The sequence below is a fragment of the Canis lupus genome, chromosome 30 (assembly GCF_011100685.1).
Source record: "Canis lupus familiaris isolate Mischka breed German Shepherd chromosome 30, alternate assembly UU_Cfam_GSD_1.0, whole genome shotgun sequence".
Classification (NCBI taxonomy): Eukaryota; Metazoa; Chordata; class Mammalia; order Carnivora; family Canidae; genus Canis; species Canis lupus.
This window is the reverse complement of record NC_049251.1, coordinates 36,868,060-36,889,421: the sequence shown is the minus strand read 5'-3', so window position 1 is coordinate 36,889,421 and position 21,362 is coordinate 36,868,060. Positions and strand designations below refer to the sequence as shown.

At 35.6% G+C, this 21,362-nt stretch overlaps 1 protein-coding gene across 6 annotated transcripts in view; it reads right to left on the bottom strand.

Moving 5' to 3' along the window:
* The window catches only part of NEO1 (neogenin 1), a 235,113-nt gene that overhangs the window by 174,933 nt on the left and 38,818 nt on the right, over positions 1-21,362 (bottom strand). The window contains exon 1 of one of the 6 annotated variants that reach the window (XM_038580916.1): positions 15,512-15,636. The exons of the other annotated variants lie outside the window; for them this stretch is intronic. Within the exon in view, the coding sequence (XP_038436844.1) occupies positions 15,512-15,629 (118 nt within the window). The 5' untranslated portion in view covers positions 15,630-15,636. Of the gene's footprint in view, positions 1-15,511; positions 15,637-21,362 lie in introns of those variants that run through there. 6 annotated transcript variants of the gene reach the window in all.

Below are 21,362 nucleotides of genomic sequence, written 5' to 3'. Positions count from 1 at the left end.
GTGTGTGTGTGTGTGTGTGTGTGTGTATCATGGGTAAATAAATAAAATCTTTAAAAACATTAAAATAAATAAAATCTTAAAAATAAAAATAATGTAGGGAAAAAGCTAAAAGAATAAACATAGTTTAACAGTGTTTTCTCCCAGGGAAAGTAGTGGGATTCAGCTACTGATGGGAGAGCATACAGGGGGGAAGACTTTTTATTCCACGGATTTCTGTACTGCTTACTTATTAAAATATGAACAATTGCTGATGCATCCTTCTTGTCATCTTTTTCCTTTTTAATAACAAAATAACTTTTTGTTGCTGGTAATAAGTAATCCTTTCTTGGGAACAGGAGTTTTTGGGTTTTTTTTAAAGATCTATCACCAAAAAAAGAAAAAAAGAAAAAATAAAGATCTATCACCATTTCTTTTTTTTTAATTGATTTTTATTTAAATTTTAGTTAACATACAGTGCAATATTGGTTCCAGGAGCAGAATTCAGTGATTCATCACTTAAAACACCCAGTGCTCAGATCTATCACCGTTTCTTTAACTATTTTTCCTTTGTCACAGTAGAAGCGTAACAGACACTCACTCCTTAGCTGACTTTGTATAAAAACTGGCCTATAATTCCCACCAGGGTCCTAATTCCCTATTCACTTAAGTTTGCTTAATTTGAGTTTACTATGACCACAGTCACGATACACATTATTCTGATGATCTTGTCTGATCTCTCCTACATTTTGCAGTCTCTGCAAATTTCTCACTTTTTAATGGAATAGCTCTCACTTCTTGATAGACTATTCCTCACTTTTTGATAAAATACTTCACACTTCTTGATAGAATTCTATCTTATGAAAGGAAAATATCCACAGGGAACTTATTTCAGTTGTAATTCCCCCCCCCCCCAAATATCAACAAATCATATCACTTACATACCAGCATGGCCAATAATCCTAAATTTTATCGTGCCCAGAGCAAAAAAATTACATACAGTATTTGAATACTGGAAGAAATAAAATGAAACCTATCTTTTTGCCCACAGAGGTTCAAAGTTTGACAGCAGCAGAAATGCAGGACAGAAAGATAAGAGAGCCTTTTTACAAACCTACAAATGTAAGCATTCTGTACATAATGTCATTCAACCTATGAAAACTGTGTTTTCTTTATAAACTAAGATACTAATGTCAAAGGACTTCATACCTCTTTTATTCCTTAATAACATTACTTTTGACCATAGTATCCATCCAGTCAGTCTGTAAATCCTACATTTCATACTTCCTGATCCTTTGGTATCTATTCTCACCATATAATTTAGTTTCTCTTGCTTCAAGTTCTCAATCTTAAACCAAAAAGTCTAAAAATTAGAAAGTTCAAATAATACTGTATTCAAAGGACTCAATAAAATAAATATATTCACATTATTGATTACAAACAAGCAATACTTAGGAGTTAAATGTTTTCCACCCTGCTTTGCTACATAACAATTAGTGCTCCCAGCTCCAGAGCTCAGCCCCTCTCTGCCCTGCAGAGCTAATTTCTCCAAAGACTAAATCTACAGGACATGGAACTCCTTCCCTGGTATTTCAAGTAAGGCATGTGGTTAGCTGTTTATATTACATGGATGGTTTTAGTCGCCTGATATACTTACGCTTTGAAAAACTGTGATGGTATGGGTAGATCATAAAACAGCAGATGTCAACTTCTAACCAAAGCTAGACCTGAAATTCTTTTACAGGCCACTAATATCCTATTAGGGAAATGTAATCGGATTACTCTAATTTATAGCACCTACTTTCCCAAACATTCTCCCAAAATGAAAACTGAGTTTATTCATGAAACATCTGTTATTATAAGAGTGCTTTCCTTTTCTTCAATTTTCAGCCTTCCTCCTCTCCCCCCAACCCACAAAAAAACAGCCAGAGTGGAAAACTCTTTTGTAAAAGGAAGTCAAGCAGACATGATTAATTCTAGCTCTGCTATTCTAGTTAATTTCTCTCTGTATCTAAAATTCTCTCCCTTATAAAACAGGAAAAACAATGCCCTCCTTTCAAGGAAATCTCTGTGAAGACAGGTATAAAGCACCTAACCTCACTGCTTGGCAGATAAGCCCTCAATGAAAAGTGACTATTCAGAGTTCAAAAGCCTACAATATTTTCTCCCAAACTAATATGTAGCACCTTAGTTTTCACCAGTCACATTTTAGAAACTGCTATGCAAAATATGGATCTTATTTTTTTTTTTACTTTTAATCACATTTTGACCATTACATATAAAATAACAGTAAAAGTGTTCTTAAAACTCAAATCTATACATCTTTCTCCTCTGCCTAATTTTTCAACAGCTCCCCCATTACAGTGAATGTAAAATCCAATTCATCACCATGGCAATCAAAAAGCACTGCACAATCTGGTCCCTGACTCTTTACAACCTAATCTCACATCATGCTCCTTCCAACTCAGTAAACTCTGGTCACATTCTTCAATTTCTTGAACAAGCTACATTCTTTCCCATATTAAATAAAGCCTTTGCATTTGTGGTACCCCCTCCCTGAACACTTACTCTGCACCCACCCTTCCATCCAGAGCTAGCTTCCTCTCATCTTCCACGTTTCAACCACCTGTCACTTCGAAAGAGGTCTTCTCTGACAACTATCTGTGTGAAGGTCCATGGCTCCTAATCCCACCCTTTCTATGCTCTTCCCAGCCATTCACTTTCTCTGTTTTTAAGGCCTGTCTCCCCTGGTAAAAGGCTAGACTTCATGAGAGTATTCAAGTAATCCCTGTTTTGCTATTGCTACTTGCTATTTGTACCTTGGTTTCTGTGTCTTGTTTGTATCCTTTTCAGGATCCTAAGGTTGGAAAGGTGAAGGCAAGCTGGGCCAGTATGTAATGATGTATGAGTATTCTTAGTGACTTCGTATTCCATCAAATCTCCAATCATTTCTAAAATCAACCTCAGACTCAAAAATTTAACATTCAATAACTTCAAATCTGTCTTTTGTAAAAATGTTTTAATATCACTTTTTAAAGTGTCAAAGTATTAATATTTTATAATAACTTCTATATAATTGGTAAGAAGACTAAGTGCAATCTGATAACCTGCAAATAATACCACCAACGTTCTGAACAGTTACATGGAAATTCTGTAAGACAATTCTAAGAAAAGTTATGTTAATAACAGTCTTAGTTTAACATGCCAACGATATTAGCAATATTTATATTTCAGCTCAAAATCTGTGTATTTTTCATTCTGCTAGATGAGAAAAATGTAAGAATTTTCACATTAATTGTACAGAACCTTTAATGAAAATATCTTATGAGCAACTTTTTGTTAGTTGTAGCCAGAAGATTTTCCTAAGACATTTTATACAGTACTTGCTGCAGAGTATTTTAAATTTCTGAAACAAAGAGTATTTTTCAGTTCTACTTTTCCATAGCATACTAATGAAAATATGCGCTCAATTATAATATATTGTGAAAAGCAGCTTGCAAGGGTGCCTAGGTGGCTCAGGTGGTTGGCATACAATTTTTGGTTTCAGCCAGAGTGATGATTTCGTGGGTCATGGGATCGAGGCTCCACTCCCCCCCACTGGGCTCCCAGCTCAGTGGGAAGTCTATTTGAAGAGTCACTCCCTCTGCCCCTCCTCCTCCTGCTCGCACTCTCTCTCTCTCAATAAATAAATAGATTTTTTTTAAAAAAAGTAACTTGCAAGTATAATCCAAATATCTGAACTGTGATATTGTTTTATACTTTAATATTTCTTTGATTATTAAGTAGTGTCATATTCTTCTACCATTTTGAATATAGTACTTTACTAGCATTCTGAGTACAAAATGTTTTTGTTTTATTTTTTAAGATTTTATTTATTTGAGAAAGAGAGAGCGAGCACAGAAGGAGAGGGAGAGGGAGAAGCAGCCAGTCGCAGGGCTCCATCTCACAACTCTGAGACCATGACCTAAGCCAAAGGCAGATGCTTAACCCACTGAGCCACCCAAGTGCCCCACAAAATGTTTTATCACAGTAAGTTATCAAATTATTTTTAAAAAGGATATCTCCTTTGCAGGTCTTCATTGAATACTTTTCAATTATCTACACCTACCTTGACCTAATATGAAAACGGATACTTAACTATTTTAAAACACATTCTAGAGGCAGCTGAGTGGCACAGTTGGTTGAGCATCCAACTCTTGATTTCAGCTCAGGTAATGATCTCAGGGTTGTGAGATGGAGCTCCAAGACGGGCTTCCCACTGGGTGTGGAGCCTGCTTAAGATTCTCTCTCTCCCCCTCTCTCTCTCCCACCTCTGCTCTCTCTCTCAAAAAAAAAAAAACCCACATTCTAAAAAACTCTAATACAACCACACTTATGAATATACAAGACTGCCTCTCCTACACATGCTAATATACCATCTTACTATTACACAGACTTTTGTAGTAAAGAGGTATTTGTGGGTCAACTTTTTAATAACCCAATCTACTGTAGCTCTCAAACTTTTTTTTTAAGATTTTACTTATTTATTCATGATAGACAGAGAGAAAGAGAGAGAGAGAGAGGCAGAGACACAGGCAGAGGGAGAAGGAATCTCCATGCAGGGAGCCTGATATGGGACTTGATCCCGGGTCTCCAGGATCACACCCTGGGCTGAAGGTAGCGCTAAACCTCTGAGCTACCCGGGCTACCCCTTTTGTGAGATTTTTAAATCATAAGGACAAATCCTTTATTAACTCATTAACATCTGCAGAGCCATTCATTTCAATGAATTATGGCAACAGGAGGAGAGAACACTTGAAATCAAAACTGTCCTGGAAAATCTAGTTTATGTTATTGGTTTACAAAGTCAGCACAGCAGAGATAAAGCAAGAGACTGAGGGCTAGAAACAATAAGATATAAAACAGCAAAAGATCCAAGATCTAGTCCTAGCCTAATAAAATACAAGGATACTTCTTTTAATTAATTAATTAATTAATTTGAGAGAGAGTGAGCACGCATATGCACAGGAGAGAGGCAGAGAGGGAGAGACAGTCTTAAGCAGACTCCATGCTGAGTGTGCAGCCCAATGTGGGGCTCCATCTCACAAACCTGAGATCACAACCTGAGCTGAAATCAAGAGTCAGACGCTTAACTGACTGTGCCACCCAGGTGGCCCAAAATACAAGGATTCTTCTAAGACAGAATGGGAATCAGAGAATGAAGCCTAAAGGTATAATAATTATAATAGTTAACATTCACTGAACAGTTACTACTAGTTTTAGTGCTTTACCTGTGTAAGTCTTACAACCCTAGTGGTAGGTGTTATCCTCACTTACGGCAAAAAAACCCTGAGCCACAAAGAGAACAAATAATTTGCCCAAAGTCATGAAGCTAGCTATGGAGAAGGTAAGATCTGAAAGAAATCAATTTGGCTCCCTTGTGCCCAAGACCATAACCATTAAACCTGCACTGTTCAATACAGTAGTCACTTTAGTGACATGTGGCTATTGAGAATTTGAAAAGTGACTAATCTAAATTAAGATTTTCTTTATGTATAAGAAACACACTGGATTTTAAAAGCCCTAGTGAGTGTGCATACACACAAAGAATATTAAATATCTTGTTAGGGACACCTGAGTGGCTCAGCGGTTGAGTGTCTGCCTTCGGCTTGGGGTGTGATCCTGGGATCTGGGATCAAGTTCCGCAACCAGCTCCCTGCGAGGAGCTTGCTTCTCCCTCTACCTATGTCTCTGCCTCTCTCTGTGTCATGAATAATTAAATAAATCTTTTAAAAAATCTCCATAATTACTTTAATACTGATTATATCTTAAAATATTTTGGAAATAATTATTTAAATGAAATGTATCATTAAAATTAAGTCTACCTGTTTTGTTTTTACTTTCCTAATGTGGTACGTGGAAATTTTAAAATTATGTATGTGGTTTGCATTATATTTCTCCTGGACACATGCTACCCTTCATTCATTTGCTTTAAAACAAATGTGTGTGGTTTTTTTTTTTTTAAGATTTATTCACTTGCTTTAGAAAGAGAGAGCGATCACGCATGGGGGTCAGGAGTGGAAGGGGAGAGGAAGAGAATCTCAAGCAGATTCCCCACTATGTGCAGAGCTGGACACAGGGCTCAATCTCACAATCCATGATATTGTGACCTGAGCCGAAATCACCAGACACTTAATTGACTGAGCTACCCAGGAGCCCCAAACAAGTTCCTTCTAAAGAAAAAACGTTGCATTATTTCTGCAAAGGGTAAAAGATTATGAATCATGACCGCAGATGTAAAGGATCAAAGCAAAGCTCTTTTCACTGTCAAATATAAACAAGTGGTCTACCATCTAAACAGGAAAAATTAAAGTATTTTAAGCAACTACTGGCACCGTCTAACACCTACTCCAAAATGTCTATTTGGAAACTAAACTTCTTAGAAACTTTTAATAAAAAATTAAAGAAATAATTTTTAATTGATGAATTGGGTAAAAGATTTAGGCAAAAAGGACAGTTACACAAGTCTAGAGTGTCAACCACAAATTACTTGTTAATCACAAAGTAGAAAATGTACCTTCATAATGGACAGCAATCTAGAGGTCACCACCTTAACTAAGTGATCAAGTTCAGTATTAGCAGTAGTGAGAAACCTGACATCATGCATGTTCTGATGGGATGCAGTAAGAAACATTGCAATATTCTTGCTAAAAGCATTTCATCTAAAGCTAGGCATGAGGGCAGCTCAGGTGGCTCAGTGGTTTAGCACCTGCCTTCGGCCCAGGGTGTGATCTTGGAGTTCCAGGATCGAGTCCCACGTCGGGCTCCCTGCATGGAGCCTGCTTCTCCCTCTGCCTGTGTCTCTGCCTCTCTCTCTCTCTCTCAAGAATAAATAAATAAAATCTTTTAAAAAATAGTAAATTTAGGCATGAGGAAATAACTATCGAAATCTGAAACTTAAAACATTCTATAAGACAACTGCCTGGGCTCTACTAAAAGAAGTCAGTGTCATGAAAAACAAAGGCAAGAGGATTGTTCTAGATGAAAAGAGACTAAAGAGACAAAAACAATGCAATAAGTGAACTTTTATGCTGCCTTGGGCTACAAAAAATAGAAAATAATTGAGTTAATTTAAATTTTGAATATGTTAAACAATATTATTGAATTAACTTTAATTTTCATAGATGTGATTAATGGTAATGTTATGTAGGAAAATACCCTTATTTCTTGATACTTTTGCAGTATTAAAATAGAGAGAGAAAAACACTGTATTAGGTTATTGATTATCTAAGCAATTATAATATGCCAGAAACTATGTAATACATAGCATATACTCTTAGGCATCAGAATGCAAAAATATTCAGAGAGGTGGAATTAATTAAATAACCCAGAAGAGTTATAATTTAAGAAAAAATAATCTCTTTGGCCCAAATGAACCAGTGGCCATTTGTTTGGTTTAGTTTTTCCATTGATCCTTTAAGCTACTTGACATCATACCAATAAATTCCTTTTTTGCTTCAGTTAATCACAATCTGTGATGTTTACAAAAAAAATACTTAAATGAAGGCCTTGGTATATAAGATTTTTAAATGAATTTACTATCATGTTTTCATATAATTGGTTAAAAATTAATAAAGTAACAGCATTTTAAGGAAAGTATTCCACATAGTCTACCAATTTCAGATAACCTACTGATTATTAAATCTATATTTTAGCTATTTGAGGAGAAATTTTTCTGATTTCAGGATCTAGGTCTTGACCTTCATTATGACTTAATAATTTATATTTGTTATTATTTAAAATATTTGGCTATTTCATTTTTCTAGTTTTGAAGTTAAACATTACTTCTCACTACTATTTATAAAGTGTACTTATAATAGCCTTTGTTTACCTAGCTTTGTTCAGGGAAACTAGATAAAATAAAAACAAAATTAGGTAAAGTAAAAGGCTCTGAATAATAACCTAATTACCACAGCTTACTCTAATCAAAAAAGGTGTATTAAATTTTTAGAGAGCAAAGTTTCAAGCTTAAGTCAGTAACAATGACATCAAAGATTTATGGACTTCAAGGGTTTGTTAAAATAATTTATACATTAATATTTCAAAAAAATTGGGATCCCTGGGTGGCGCAGCGGTTTGGCGCCTGCCTTTGGCCCGGGGCGCGATCCTGGAGACCCGGGATCGAATCCCACATCGGGCTCCCTGCATGGAGCCTGCTTCTCCCTCTGCCTGTGTCTCTGCCTCTCTCTCTCTCTCTGTGTGACTATCATGAATAAATAAATAAAATCTTTAAAAAAAAAAAAAATATTTCAAAAAAATTACTAAGGATCCACTATACATAAGAACAAAATTCTTTATTTCTCACTTCACCCTAATCCACTCCCATCCCCATAATACAAGCTTGATGAGAGCAGGAATCTTGCCTGGCATCTATAGTGGGTACTCAATAAATATTGTTGAATGAATGAAGGATGCTACGTACTTAAATTATAACAGTAAGACAGTAGTACCTACTCTCAGAGTGCTGACAATGGAAACACATAATGATATAATCATGGCTCATACAAACACAATAACAACAACATGGTGGAAGCCATGACAGAGTGTGTACAAGGGCAGAGAAAGAAGTGAAGAGCCCTAGAGAGTCAGAGAGGACATTCATGTAAAACATGATTATTAACATGAAACCTAAGGGATGAATAGGAGCCCAGCCAGTAAAGAGCAGAATGCATCATCAATGGAACAGCAGGTGCAAAAGCCTAGAAACAAGGCTTTTGTGGAAAAAATATGGTGGAAGGGGCAAAAATATCTAAAGAAATTCAGAAGTGAGTAGGCAAGGAGAGATTGTAAGGATTTTTACATGCTAAGAAGTTAGTAAGTTTGGCAAAGGCTTTAAGATAAGAAGTGAAGATCACATTTACTTCTAATTAGAAGTACAGTGCTTGCTGCACAATGGAGATTTGTTTGAGAAGGCTAGAGAGAAGGAAACCAGTTAGGAAGCCACTATAGCCATCTTGGTTGAAACCCGATGAAGTACTATTTAGGAAAAGTAGCAACAGTAACTAAGAGATGGAAAGATCTGAAGAATCTTTAGGGTCAAATCAATAAACCCTGGAGAATGATTAAATGTGGAAGTGAGAGTGAGTAAATGTAGAGTAAGGGCAGTGGAGGAGTCAAGGGTGACTGAGGAGTTTCTGGCTTGGACAATGGCTGAATGGAGGTGCCAGTCACTGAGGACACAGCTGGGAAGATCAGGGTGTCTGCTATAAATGTGGAGAATTTAAGGTGTTTATGGAACACAGGTGTGGATGACATACAAGCTTGGAACTTTGTAGAGATTCATGTTGAATTCATGAATTCCATTCATGATACATGTTGAAACTGAAGTTGCAAGAGAAAATGAGATATAATAAGAAATGTAAAATCTGAAGAGAGTCAAGGACCACATTCTGCAAAACACTAACATTTAAGGGAAAGGCAGGGGGAAAAAGCAAGCCTACAAAAGTCACATAGGTCAGAGGACAAGAGAGCAGACATCCCAGAAGCCGAAAGGAAAAAAAAGAAAAGAAGAAAAGAAAAGAAAAGAAAAGAAAAGAAAAGAAAAGAAAAGAAAAGAAAAGAAAAAGGAAAAGGAAAAGGAAAGGAAGAAAAGAAAAGAAAAGAAAAGAAAAGAAAAGAAAAGAAAAGAAAAGAAAAGAAAAGAAAAGAAAAGAATGAGGATGCAAAATAGATCTGCCCTACGACCCAGCAATTGCACTGCTGGGGATTTACCCCAAAGATACAGATGCTGTGAAACACCGGGACACCTGCACCCCGATGTTTATAATAGCAGCAATGTCCACAATAGCCAAACTGTGGAAGGAGCCTCGGTGTCCATTGAAAGATGAATGGATAAAGAAGATGTGGTCTATGTATACAATGGAATATTCCTCAGCCATTAGAAACAACAAATACCCACCATTTGCTTCAACGTGGATGGACCTGGAGGGTATTATGCTGAGTGAAATAAGTCAACCGGAGAAGGACAAACATTATATGGTCTCATTCATTTGGGGAATATAAAAAATAGTGAAAGGGAATAAAGGGGAAAGGAGAAAAAATGAGTGGGAAATATCAGAAAGGGAGACAGAACATGAGAGACTCCTAACTCTGGGAAACGAACTAGGGGTGGTGGAAGGGGAGGTGGGCAGGGGGTGGGGGTGACTGGGTGACGGGCACCAAGGGGGGCACTTGATGGGATGAGCACTGGGTGTTATTCTATATGTTGGCAAATTGAACACCAATAAAAAATAAATTTATTAAAAAAATAAACCAGTTATGCAAATAAAGAGAGTAATTTACACCAAAAAAAAAAAAAAAAAAAAAAAAGAATGAGGATGACTTGCTGAGAGTACAATACAAATTGGCCACTCATTCATTGGATATATATATTGAAAGGGTCGTTGATGACCTAGGCAAGAGCAGATTTAGTGGTGTAGTGAAGACAGACACCAGACTACGATGCACTCAGGAACAAATGAAAAATGAAGAAATAAGAGCCTATAAAATGAACAACAGCACTTCTCAAATTTTAGTTTGCATAATCACCTTGTTAAATCCTGCTAAAATTCTGATTCTGTAAAAATTTAGGGTGGAGCCTGGCTACATTTCTGACAAGTATGCAAGTGATGCAGATTCTGCGAGACCACAAGTAACAATTTTGAGAAGCAAGGATGTTAGAGACCATTTCAAAAAGTTTGACTGTAAAAGGCAGAGGAGAGATAAATCGGTAAATAAAGACAACCTGAGCTTGGTCTTCTTTTATATTCTTTGTACTGCAAGAGAGACTTGAGCATATTGAAAGATGAAAAGAATCAGTACAGAGGATAAAATCAAATACTCAGGCCAAAAAATGGTAAGATTAGGATCCAGGCTTTTGGCCATAATGGAGTAACGGGAACTAGACTTACTATCTTGCCTCAGACAACCAGATAACTGGACAAAAATCAATGAAACAATGTTTTTTCAGGCACTGGACAACATGAAATGCAGGACTGTGACCCCTGAGAGACAGGAAACAAACAAGATGAGCTGTAAAATTACCCCATCTTCCCGCCTGTAGATATCTCATCTTTCCAGTCCTCAGCATGAGAAAGAGAAAGTAATTTCTGAGATCTCACAGTTAAAGAAACAGATCAGAATTGAGGAAGCCAAGGTTACTACAATTTGCAAAGTATGAGAGAGGAGGAAGCTGCTAAGAGAGAGAAATGCACACAAACTCTGGAGTTGGGTAGAAAGTCCCCTTGATTTTGTAGATAACTACTCATGTACATATGAGGGAACTGAAGTTGTACAGAGTATATCTCCTAACCACAATGGAATTAAACTAGAAATCAGTAACAGATAACTGGAAAAGCCTAAAGTATTTGGAAATTAGGCAATGTACTTCTAAATAACTCACAGATTAAAAGAAATCACATGAGAAATTACAAAGTATTTTCAACTTAATGAAAATACAGCATGTCAAATTTGTGCACTTAACTAAAGCAATGCTTTGAGGGAAATTTCAAGCATTAAATGTCTATATTTAAAAAAACATGTCAATTAATTCTAGATCAGAGAAAGGACACTTCTTTTGCTGTAATGAGAAGGAAAGATCAGGATACGAGTAAGCCTGGTGTTAGCTATGGGAGTCATAGTTAATTGCTTGTACAGTCGCTGAAGTAGGAGATGAGTACAACTGTTTCTGGTGTGGGTAGGCTGAGCTGTCAGGAAGGGTCAGAGGTTTGCAGGTAAACATCTGCAGTGAGAAGGGACGGGAGCACCAGAAAGGGAGAACAGGATCACCGGGCCATACTGAGCACATTTAGGCTGCTATTTTGAAAGAAGTGCAAATATGAGAATGTGGTTTTGCAGACTATAAAGGAAGAGAACATAGACATTTAAAACCCAACCTTCCTAAGTAGACAAGTAGGTAGTGACAATGAAGTAAGAGGGTTGAAAATACCAGCATATAGCTGTCAATGAATCTAAGACAGATAAAGAAGAAAATACACAGGAGTGAAGAGAAAATGGGTACATGATGCCAGCACAATGTGAGAAATCTGGTAGGACAAGAGACTGTGGTAAGACTGTGATACTATTTAATAATATTTCAGCACTGCTGAGAGATGACAAGGAGTAGGGTGCAATTCTGGAAGCTAGTGCTGCTTGAAGAGGCATGAAAGAGAAGCCACTGGAGATGAAGGGAATGTGAAGAACTGATAATGGTATTAGAAAGTAAGCCAAAGCAGACACTCACATTTTCCAGAACAATGACAGACCTTCAATGGAGAAGACTGCAAAATAAGACCTAAAGTTTTCAATGAATGAAAGTGAATATTAAGTACACAGATGACAGAGAACAAGCAAGACATAAAACTTAGTGGCCCATATCTTAAAAGAGCAGCAATTTTTTGAGTGATTATTCCACAATTTTGAAAGCTATTTTTCCATTATTCTTCAGTAATCAGCTATGTTTTAGAGAGCTGATATTGCTCTAAATATTGCTAGTAGAGTACTTTTCTTATATGGAAAACAAGCATCACAGATTTTATGTGACTATACCACCATATGTTTACGAACTGCTACCAAGTTCAGCTAAAAAAAAAATCTGAGTAAAGATGCATTAATTCTTGAACACAGAAAACAAACAGCACATGAATAATTTATTGAAAGCTTCTGCTGTCAGCAGCTTTACTAACAGAAGTAATATTTATGAAATCCCACAGGACAATCTAACAACTTAAATATATGCAAAAGAGAAGAACACAAGACTAAAAATCCTTAATAACAAATCTTATAATATCAGAGTTGTTTTCTGCAAAGAAAGCTGTGTGTGCCAAGCTCTCACTGCAAAGTAATCAGATATTTCAGAAAGATCATGTCATCGTTTCACAAGGTCTGTAGACCAGGTTCTAGAATTCTTCTATTCAACTGTGTATTTAATGATAGAAATACACTGAATTCAAAAGCTGGTTAAGCCTGATTAGCCTAAAGCTAATTCAAGCCTACATTAATAGACTGTCATATTAAATCACATATTCACATTTCATTCACGGAGTTCTTAATCTCTTGATTACATATTTCTGATATGAAATAATCCTGGGGGAGGGGGGAGAAAAGAAGAGCAGACCTAAAAATCCAAGAAAGATGTTAACAGTATCAGAAGGGTAAGACAGAAACCCCAGAATACTCACAATGAAGCCACGTATACATTAAACAGGCAACTGTAAATACATTTGTGAGAGTAAAATAGGACTATTGCATGCTATTGTAACTGCAGACCATTTTCATACAGATGCAGTTAGTTAGTAAAATGAAATACACATGGTCCTTAATCATTTGAAAAGATACTCAACCTCACCCATAATAAGAGAAATGCAAATTAAAACTACACCGAGATAAAATTTCTCACCTACCATATTGGCAAAAATCCAAATGTTCAACAAAATACTCTGTAGGCAAAGTATAGGGAAATAGGCTAATGGGAATGCAAAATGGTATTTCCACTATAGAGGGAAGTTTGCAATATCTAGCACAATTATAATTGCCTTTACCCTTTGACTTAGTAATCCTACATCTGTGAATCTATCCCCAAAATGCGCTGGCCAAATATGAAAATAGGTACAAGCAAGATTATTCACTGCAACACTACCTGTAGTAGCAGCCTGGAAACAACCTTGGTGTCCAACAATAAGAGACACACTGAACACACTGTGTACACTGATACAATGAAGTAGTGTGCAGTTGTAAGCTAGATGATACAATTACTTTATCTTCTATCATGGAGTGATCTCTAGAATAAATTATGTGAAAAAGCAAGGTTGTAGAAAAGTGGATATATTTATCTTAAAAAGGTAGAATAGTAATAGATACACACACAATTTTTAACCCCTACAAGGAGAGGAAATCTGGTTAGAGGGGACAGGAATTGAAGCTAAATGTCTCTAAGTAGGGATCCCTGGGTGGCGCAGCGGTTTGGCGCCTGCCTTTGGCCCAGGGCGCGATCCTGGAGACCCGGGATCAAATCCCACGTCGGGCTCCCGGTGCATGGAGCCTGCTTCTCCCTCTGCCTGTGTCTCTGCCTCTCTCTCTCTGTGTGTGACTATCATAAATAAATAAAAAAAAAATTAAAAAAAAAAATAAATGTCTCTAAGTAGAACTTATACATAGATTTGACTTTGGGATCATGCAATTGTTTTACAAATTTAAAAGAGAAAACTAAATCTTAAAAATCCCTAAACATTTAAAAAAGTGAAACAAGCTTAAATCTCTAATTGTCGTCATAACCATCCAGACAGGAACTAGTGTAAGAGAATTTAAGCACACAATAACAAAGCTATACTTAGTAGAATATGCCCTCAGGACCAAAAGGACTACAAAATACTTTAACTGTTTTAATAACCACTTTGTTGTAGTTACTATTGGTATTGTTATTCTGAGACTGGTGTGTGTATGTGTGTGTGTTGTAGAATCCAGCAAATGAGTAATTTCATTAATGTCATGGAGAATAGGATTCTCCGTGTGGAAGAAAAGTGATATGGATCTAAAATCAATGAGGTGATCTGTCAGAATGATTAAAATCAACAACACAAGAAACAACAGGTATTGGCAAGGATGTGGAAAAAAAAGCAACACTTGTGCACTGTTGGTGGGAATGAAAACTGGTGCAGCCACTGTGTTAAACAGTATGGAGGTTCCTCAAGAAGCTAAAAATAGAAATACCCTTCGATCTAGCAATCCCACTGCTGGGTATTTACCCAAAGGATACAAAAAAGACTAATTCAAAGAGATATGTGCACCTCTCTGTTTATAGTAATATTATTTACAATAGTCAAGTTATGGAAGCAGCCCGAGTGTCCATCGATAGATGAATAGATAAAGAAATGTATACACACACACAATGGAGTATTATTAGGCTATTAAAAAAATGAAATCTTGCCATTTGCAACAACATGGAAAGAGCTAGAGAACATAAGGCTAAGCAAAGTAAGTAAAAAAAATTTTAATGAGCAAAGGGGAAAAAGATATATATATGTGTGTGTATATATATATGTGTATAAATATATACACATATATATACACACACACACACACACACACACACACACACCTAGAAGCACTCTTAACTATAGAGAACAAATGTGGTTACCATAGGGAAAGGGGAGGGGAGATGGGTAAAATAGGTGATAGGGATTAAGGAGTGAACTTGTGATGGGCACTAGGCATTGTATGGAAGGAAGTACTGAATCACTATTAAAAAAAAATCAATGAGGTGAAGTAAAAATCATTTATCCCTCAGTTTTAATCTTTTTTTTTTTAAGATCTTATTTACTCATTCATGAGAGACACAGAGAGGCAGAGACACACAGGCAGAGGGAGAAGCAGGCTTCCCACAGAGAGTCTGATGTGGGACTTGATCCTGGAACTCTGGGATCACTCCCTGAGCCGAGAGCAGATGCTCAACCACTGAGCCACCCAGGTGTTCCCCTCAGTTTTAATCTTAAGTACCAATATGAATTCATACTTTACTTACCTAAAAAATACGTATTTCCTAGCTCACTTGACTGAAAAGCCCTGGTAACAATGATCAAGCCAGGAGCAGTAAGTTCTCTCCACGATGAGATTTTGGCTCTAAACTCCATTTTCCACATAAAAGAACCTTTAAAAAACTTGCTAATTTCAGGTCTGCAAATGGAATAGGAAACGAATCTGCAACATCTTGTCATACCAGAAAAGAAAAAGCTATCAAATGACTACTAGGGTCATCACAAAAGACTCCAGAGGTTTTTACTGGCCAAATATGGGACATTTAAGCACTAATAATAATAAATTGAAATATTCAAATACATTGAATTCCATTACTTTATTATGACCTCAAAAAAAAACAAAATCAAAACCAAAAAAAAAAAAAAAAAAATAACCCCACAAAACCAAAAAACACAAAACTGATCACCTTTGGAGACTGTGACAGAACCAAGTAATTAGTTTGAAAAGTGGCATGTAAAAGAACTAAGCATTTTTCCTAATCAAACTTTCTTATGGCAATAAAATGTTGATGAAAGTAAGTTTCTATTTATAGAAGTATTCCACTTAATAATAAGAGAATGATAGAAAATCACCATTTTGCAACCTTTAGTGAACTGACAGCACTGCATAAAAACATCAATGGCCCAGGAATCAGCAAACTTTCTCTTAAAAGGGCCAGAGAGGAAAAACAGGGCCAGAGAGTAATTAAGTTAGGTTTTGCAGGCTACATACAGCTTCTGTCCCATATTCTCTTCTGTTTTTAACTGTTTCTTTTTATAATACTTTATTTTTTTTAAGATTTTTATTTATTTATTCATGAGAGACACAGGGAGAGAGAGAGAGGCAGAGACATTGGGCAGAGGGAGAAGCAGGCTCCATGCATAAAGCCCAATGTGGGACTCCATCCTGGGTCTCCAGGATCAGGCCCTGGGCTGAGGGCGGCGCTAAACCGCTGAGCCACCTGGTCTGCCCAGTTCGATTTCATTTATAAAAAATGTCTTGACTAGGGAAATCCAGAAACAAAAAGTGTTATAAAGGGCAGAAGGGTAGAGGAGAGAGAACACAGGGAATGGGAAGTGACTGCTAATGGGGCACAGGGTTTCTTTTTGGGATGATGAAAATGTTCTAAAGCTGATTATGGTATACTTGCTCAATTCTGTAAACATCCTAAAATCTGAATTGCACATTTTAAATAGGTGAATTATACAGTATATAAATTATATCTCAATAAAGATGTTATTTTAAAATAATAGTTATGAAAAGAACAGGGCTCCATGGAAAAATGGCTAATTCTAGGATTGGGGCAAGAAATACAATAGGTAAGTCTGGAGCATAGTGTGGTGCCAGGAAGTAAGGAAGCGCTTAAAAACAAAAACACAAACAAAACAAAAAATAAGATGGAACTATGCCAAAGGGGCAAATAAGCCAAATAAAAAAACTTCCAATGGCCAAAGCTGGGAACAATCAGAGCAACAAAAAAAGTACTATTATATTATAATCCAGAGCATAAAATAAATATCCATGAGTTCATACTGATAGAAATGGTTGAATAAATTTAAAAACAGAAATCTTCCATATAGAGAATTCCAAATTATTTACATAGACATCCACCCTCGAGGCAGGTGTCTTAAAGTGTAGACTGTGCAGTGATTTCCTTCCAAAAGGGAAGAGGACACGCTAACTTTACAGTGGAGAAACTTGGCAAACATTAACCAACTCAGCCAAGGTGATAAAGGTCAGCATCAATATTGATAAGTCATGTTGATATTATACATCCTGGATATGAAATGATGATTTGATGATTATAATTGACACTTTACCTCTGTGGTTTTCCCCCTAAACCCATAAACCCAGTCTAACTAATCATGAGAAAAACATCAGACAATTCCCAACAGAAGGGCACTTTATAAAACATCCAGTGCTCCTCAAAACTGTCAAGGTCATCAAAAATAAGGAGGTCTGCGAAACTGTCTTAGGCCAAGAGGGCCTAAGGAAAGATGACAACTAAATGTAGTATGGTATGCTGGATAGAATTCTGGAACATGAAAAACAGAAAGGACATTAAGTAAAAACTAGAAATCTGAATAAAGTAGGGATTTAGTTAATAATAATGCATCAGTATAAGTTTACTAATTGCAACAAATGTACCACTCTAACGTAAGATGTTAATAATAGAAGAAACAGGTGTAAAGTATACAAGAAATTTTTTTCTTTGCAATTTTTTCTGTAAACTTAAAACTGATCTAAAAATAAAATTCAGTAAGAAGTAATTGTGACATTTATAAAACAATTGGAAATATAGACACTAAAGGAGTATTTTATGATACAGTAATCATTTTCACTTATCATTTTTTTATGTGTGAAAATCTTTGTGATTGAGGTAAAATGCAAAGGAGGGTATCTGTGAGAAGCATTGGGTGTTATATGTAAGTGATGAATCACTAAACTCTACTCCTGAAACCAACTGTACCACATATGTTAGCTAACTAGAATTTAAATAAAAATGTGAAATAAGCAATTAAAAATATAAACAATGAAAAAGAACAGTACAGAAGTTACACTAAGTAAATAAATACCAACGCCATTCAAGATTAATAATGAACATTTCCAAAGAAACTCATCAAATAAATTTTTTAGAAAGATCATCAAAAGTGCCATAAAAATTATGTTATTTAGCAAGGAGGATTCTAAGTTATTTGTAAGAAAACCATATGTTTTGCTCTTGTTTTAATAGGTATCTAGAAATCCAGCAGGTAAGCTTTGAAATAAAGCTCTTATCGCCTCAACACAATAGCAGCTGACTCTTGTCTAGTATTTAGGTTCCCCTATTAAATTGATACTCTATCCCCCAAAGATAAAAGAGCAGTAACTAATATTGGCTTAAAAAGAAAGCTATTTAACCCTTCCTAAGTTACAAATGTGACTTCTCTGTATGAATCTGTAATTTCACCCTATTTTATTTAAGCATAAATGCATACGCTACAGGCAAACTAGGGACTTGGGGATTATCCACACACATGTCTCCACTTGAAGATAAAGTTAACTTCATGTGTAGTCACAAAACACGTTAAATGTTCATTTAAATTATTTTTTTGCAAATGCCATATAAAAGAATATTGCTCGCTATGTATAGAGAGAATTTTTAAAGGCATCAAACAGTCCTGAGTTCATTTTTATTAATGACTTTCTAATTATTTGAGAACAATACTTGTTTTCCATAGGACAACATCTTTAAAATACTGACACTCCACCAGAAAAAAAAATCATTATACAAATTTTCATATACACTTGTATATGCACAAGTCTTCAGGTAAGGTCAAATAATGCTAAATCATAACTACATACCAACACCAATTGTACCTAAAATAGGGTCCTGCACAGAATGGGCATCAATTTGTTTAGTTACAAATGTATGAGGTTCAAATTTTAAAGCCTATAAACTAGATATATAGCTAGAAAATGGCTAAGTGAATTATGGTATACTGGTGTTACACAAAATCACTAAAGAATTGTAAAGGGAGGCAGTAAGAGTGGTAAGGGCGTGAGTTGAAGAGTCAGGCTGCTTGAGTTCAAATCCCATTTCTGTCATATGCTAACTATTTGGTCTTGGCAAATTACCTCATGTCAGTTTGTCCATCCTATGGTTGGGAGGATTACACCATATAATACATGAAAACCATTTAACACAGTAAGCTTTCAAAAATACTAACTACTAGATTATGGCAAAAATACACTAAAGAATGTAATCTTTAAAAATATATATGTGACATTATATCTGTGCTCTGATTATCACTATGTAAGAATTATGTATATAAAGATACAAGGAAGGAAGGAATTTGAAAACTTTATCCATCTGTAATGGTGGAATGATAATGATAACTTTTTAAATTTCCATTAGTACATTTTCAAAAATATAAAAGTTACTATCTGTACAGGACAGAGTACAATAAAGTTTAAAATTCTTAGATTAATAATAATTATTTTATTAATGCTTTCTAGTTAAAAATTATAGCACCAGCTAGCAATCAACAGTTCCATTTTGTTGTTGCTTTTATTAAAAAAATAAATTAACATATGTTCATTCCTGGAGTTGACACTTCCTCCAGAGGTTATCAAATGGACAAATCAGTGTGAATTTTTCCACACCTTTTTAACCAACTCTCTCACTGTGTTTCATTCACACAAAAACAAAAGGGAAAGTATACATTGTATTGCAACTCATTTCTCTCCCTTCACGTATCAACTATAGTTCCAGGCCAGTGCATATAGTTCACTTTTTTCACAGATGCATAGTGATCCATGCTATTAATATACACATATAATAAACACGTAAGTTACTATCCAAAACAGGACACTTCTGAGAGTGAAAGGAAGTGCTCTTAACAATTATGCTGGTAGCACAGGTGTAAATCAGATCTATCCCAAGCTAACTGGGACATACGATTATCCCAAGCTAACTGGAACATACAATCACATTACATAAAAGAGCTACATCTACTGGCTAAGCTTAATTTAAAGTCATCTCCAATTTTTTGCCAATATAAACAATGCTTCAATAAGCATCCTAGTACCTACAACTCTTTGTGCATGTAAAAGATAGGATAGATTTCTAGAAGCAGAATTACTGGGCCAAAAATAATGCACGCCTTAAATTTTGATAAGTATTACCACATACAAAAAGGCTGTATCAACTTATATTCATTCCTGGGGTTGACACTTCCTCCAGAGGTTATCATATGGACAAATACCCTGTCCCCCTTTTCCTTTGTCAAAATTGGGTAGCTTTTAAATGTTTACCAAGTTAATGGGCAAAAAATGATACCAAATTGTTTTACTTTGCACCTCCCTCAACATGGGTAAAGTCAAGTATCTTCACCATATTTGTTATTTTCCATGCACTGCATATTTTTGACTGCTTACCAAAGCCTTTATTCTATTTCCTAAAAGTACTTCCAAAGTTAAAAAGTATAGAATTAAAAATTGTTTTAATTTAGGAAAAGAAAAAACTTTCGCTACACCCTCATCATGGTGAGGTAGATGTCTAAAAAGGCGAAGTGACCGGTCCACTAGTTCATCTTCATCATATTTCAAAACATTTTCATTTATATCCAAAAAAACCCTGTCTTGCCTATCAGACATTTTTTCTCTAAGATATCAAAAACAATGATAATACCTTATCAGGTTATTTACAAATCACTGCGCAAATTAATTTTAATCTGTACTCCCATTCCTATATTATGCCCAGTCTTAAAAAAAGCAAAATTTCCTATTTCTGAAAAGAGGGTGAGAGGCAAAAGAAATTATTTTCAATCATATATAAAATCTAGTAAAAAAAAAATCTAGTGTCCACGCATAATCAAGAAGCAAAGATGACAAAATCAAAACAACTAGGACTACATCAAACTAAAAAGCTTCACACAGCAAAGGAAACAATCAACAAAAAAGGCAACGTACCAAAATGTGGTATAGTATACGATGGAATATTACCCACCCATAAGAAGAAGGAAACCCTGACATTTGAGACAATATAGATGAACCTTGAAGGCATTATGCTAAGTGAAGTCAGTCAGACAGAGAAAGACAATTACTATATGGTCTTACTTCTATGTGGAATCTAAAAAAAAAAAAAAAAAACTGAAGTCAGAGATAGAACATATTGATGTGGGAAGTGGGGGGGTGGGCATGGGTAGGTGAGATTGACAGAAGTGGTCAAAAGGCACAAACTTCCAGTTATAAGATAAATAAATCCTGGGGATGTAATGTACGACATGATGACTATAGTAAATATTGTACTGTATACTCAAAAACTGCTAAGAGACAAGATCTTAGAAGTTTTTATCACAAGAAAAAACTGTATG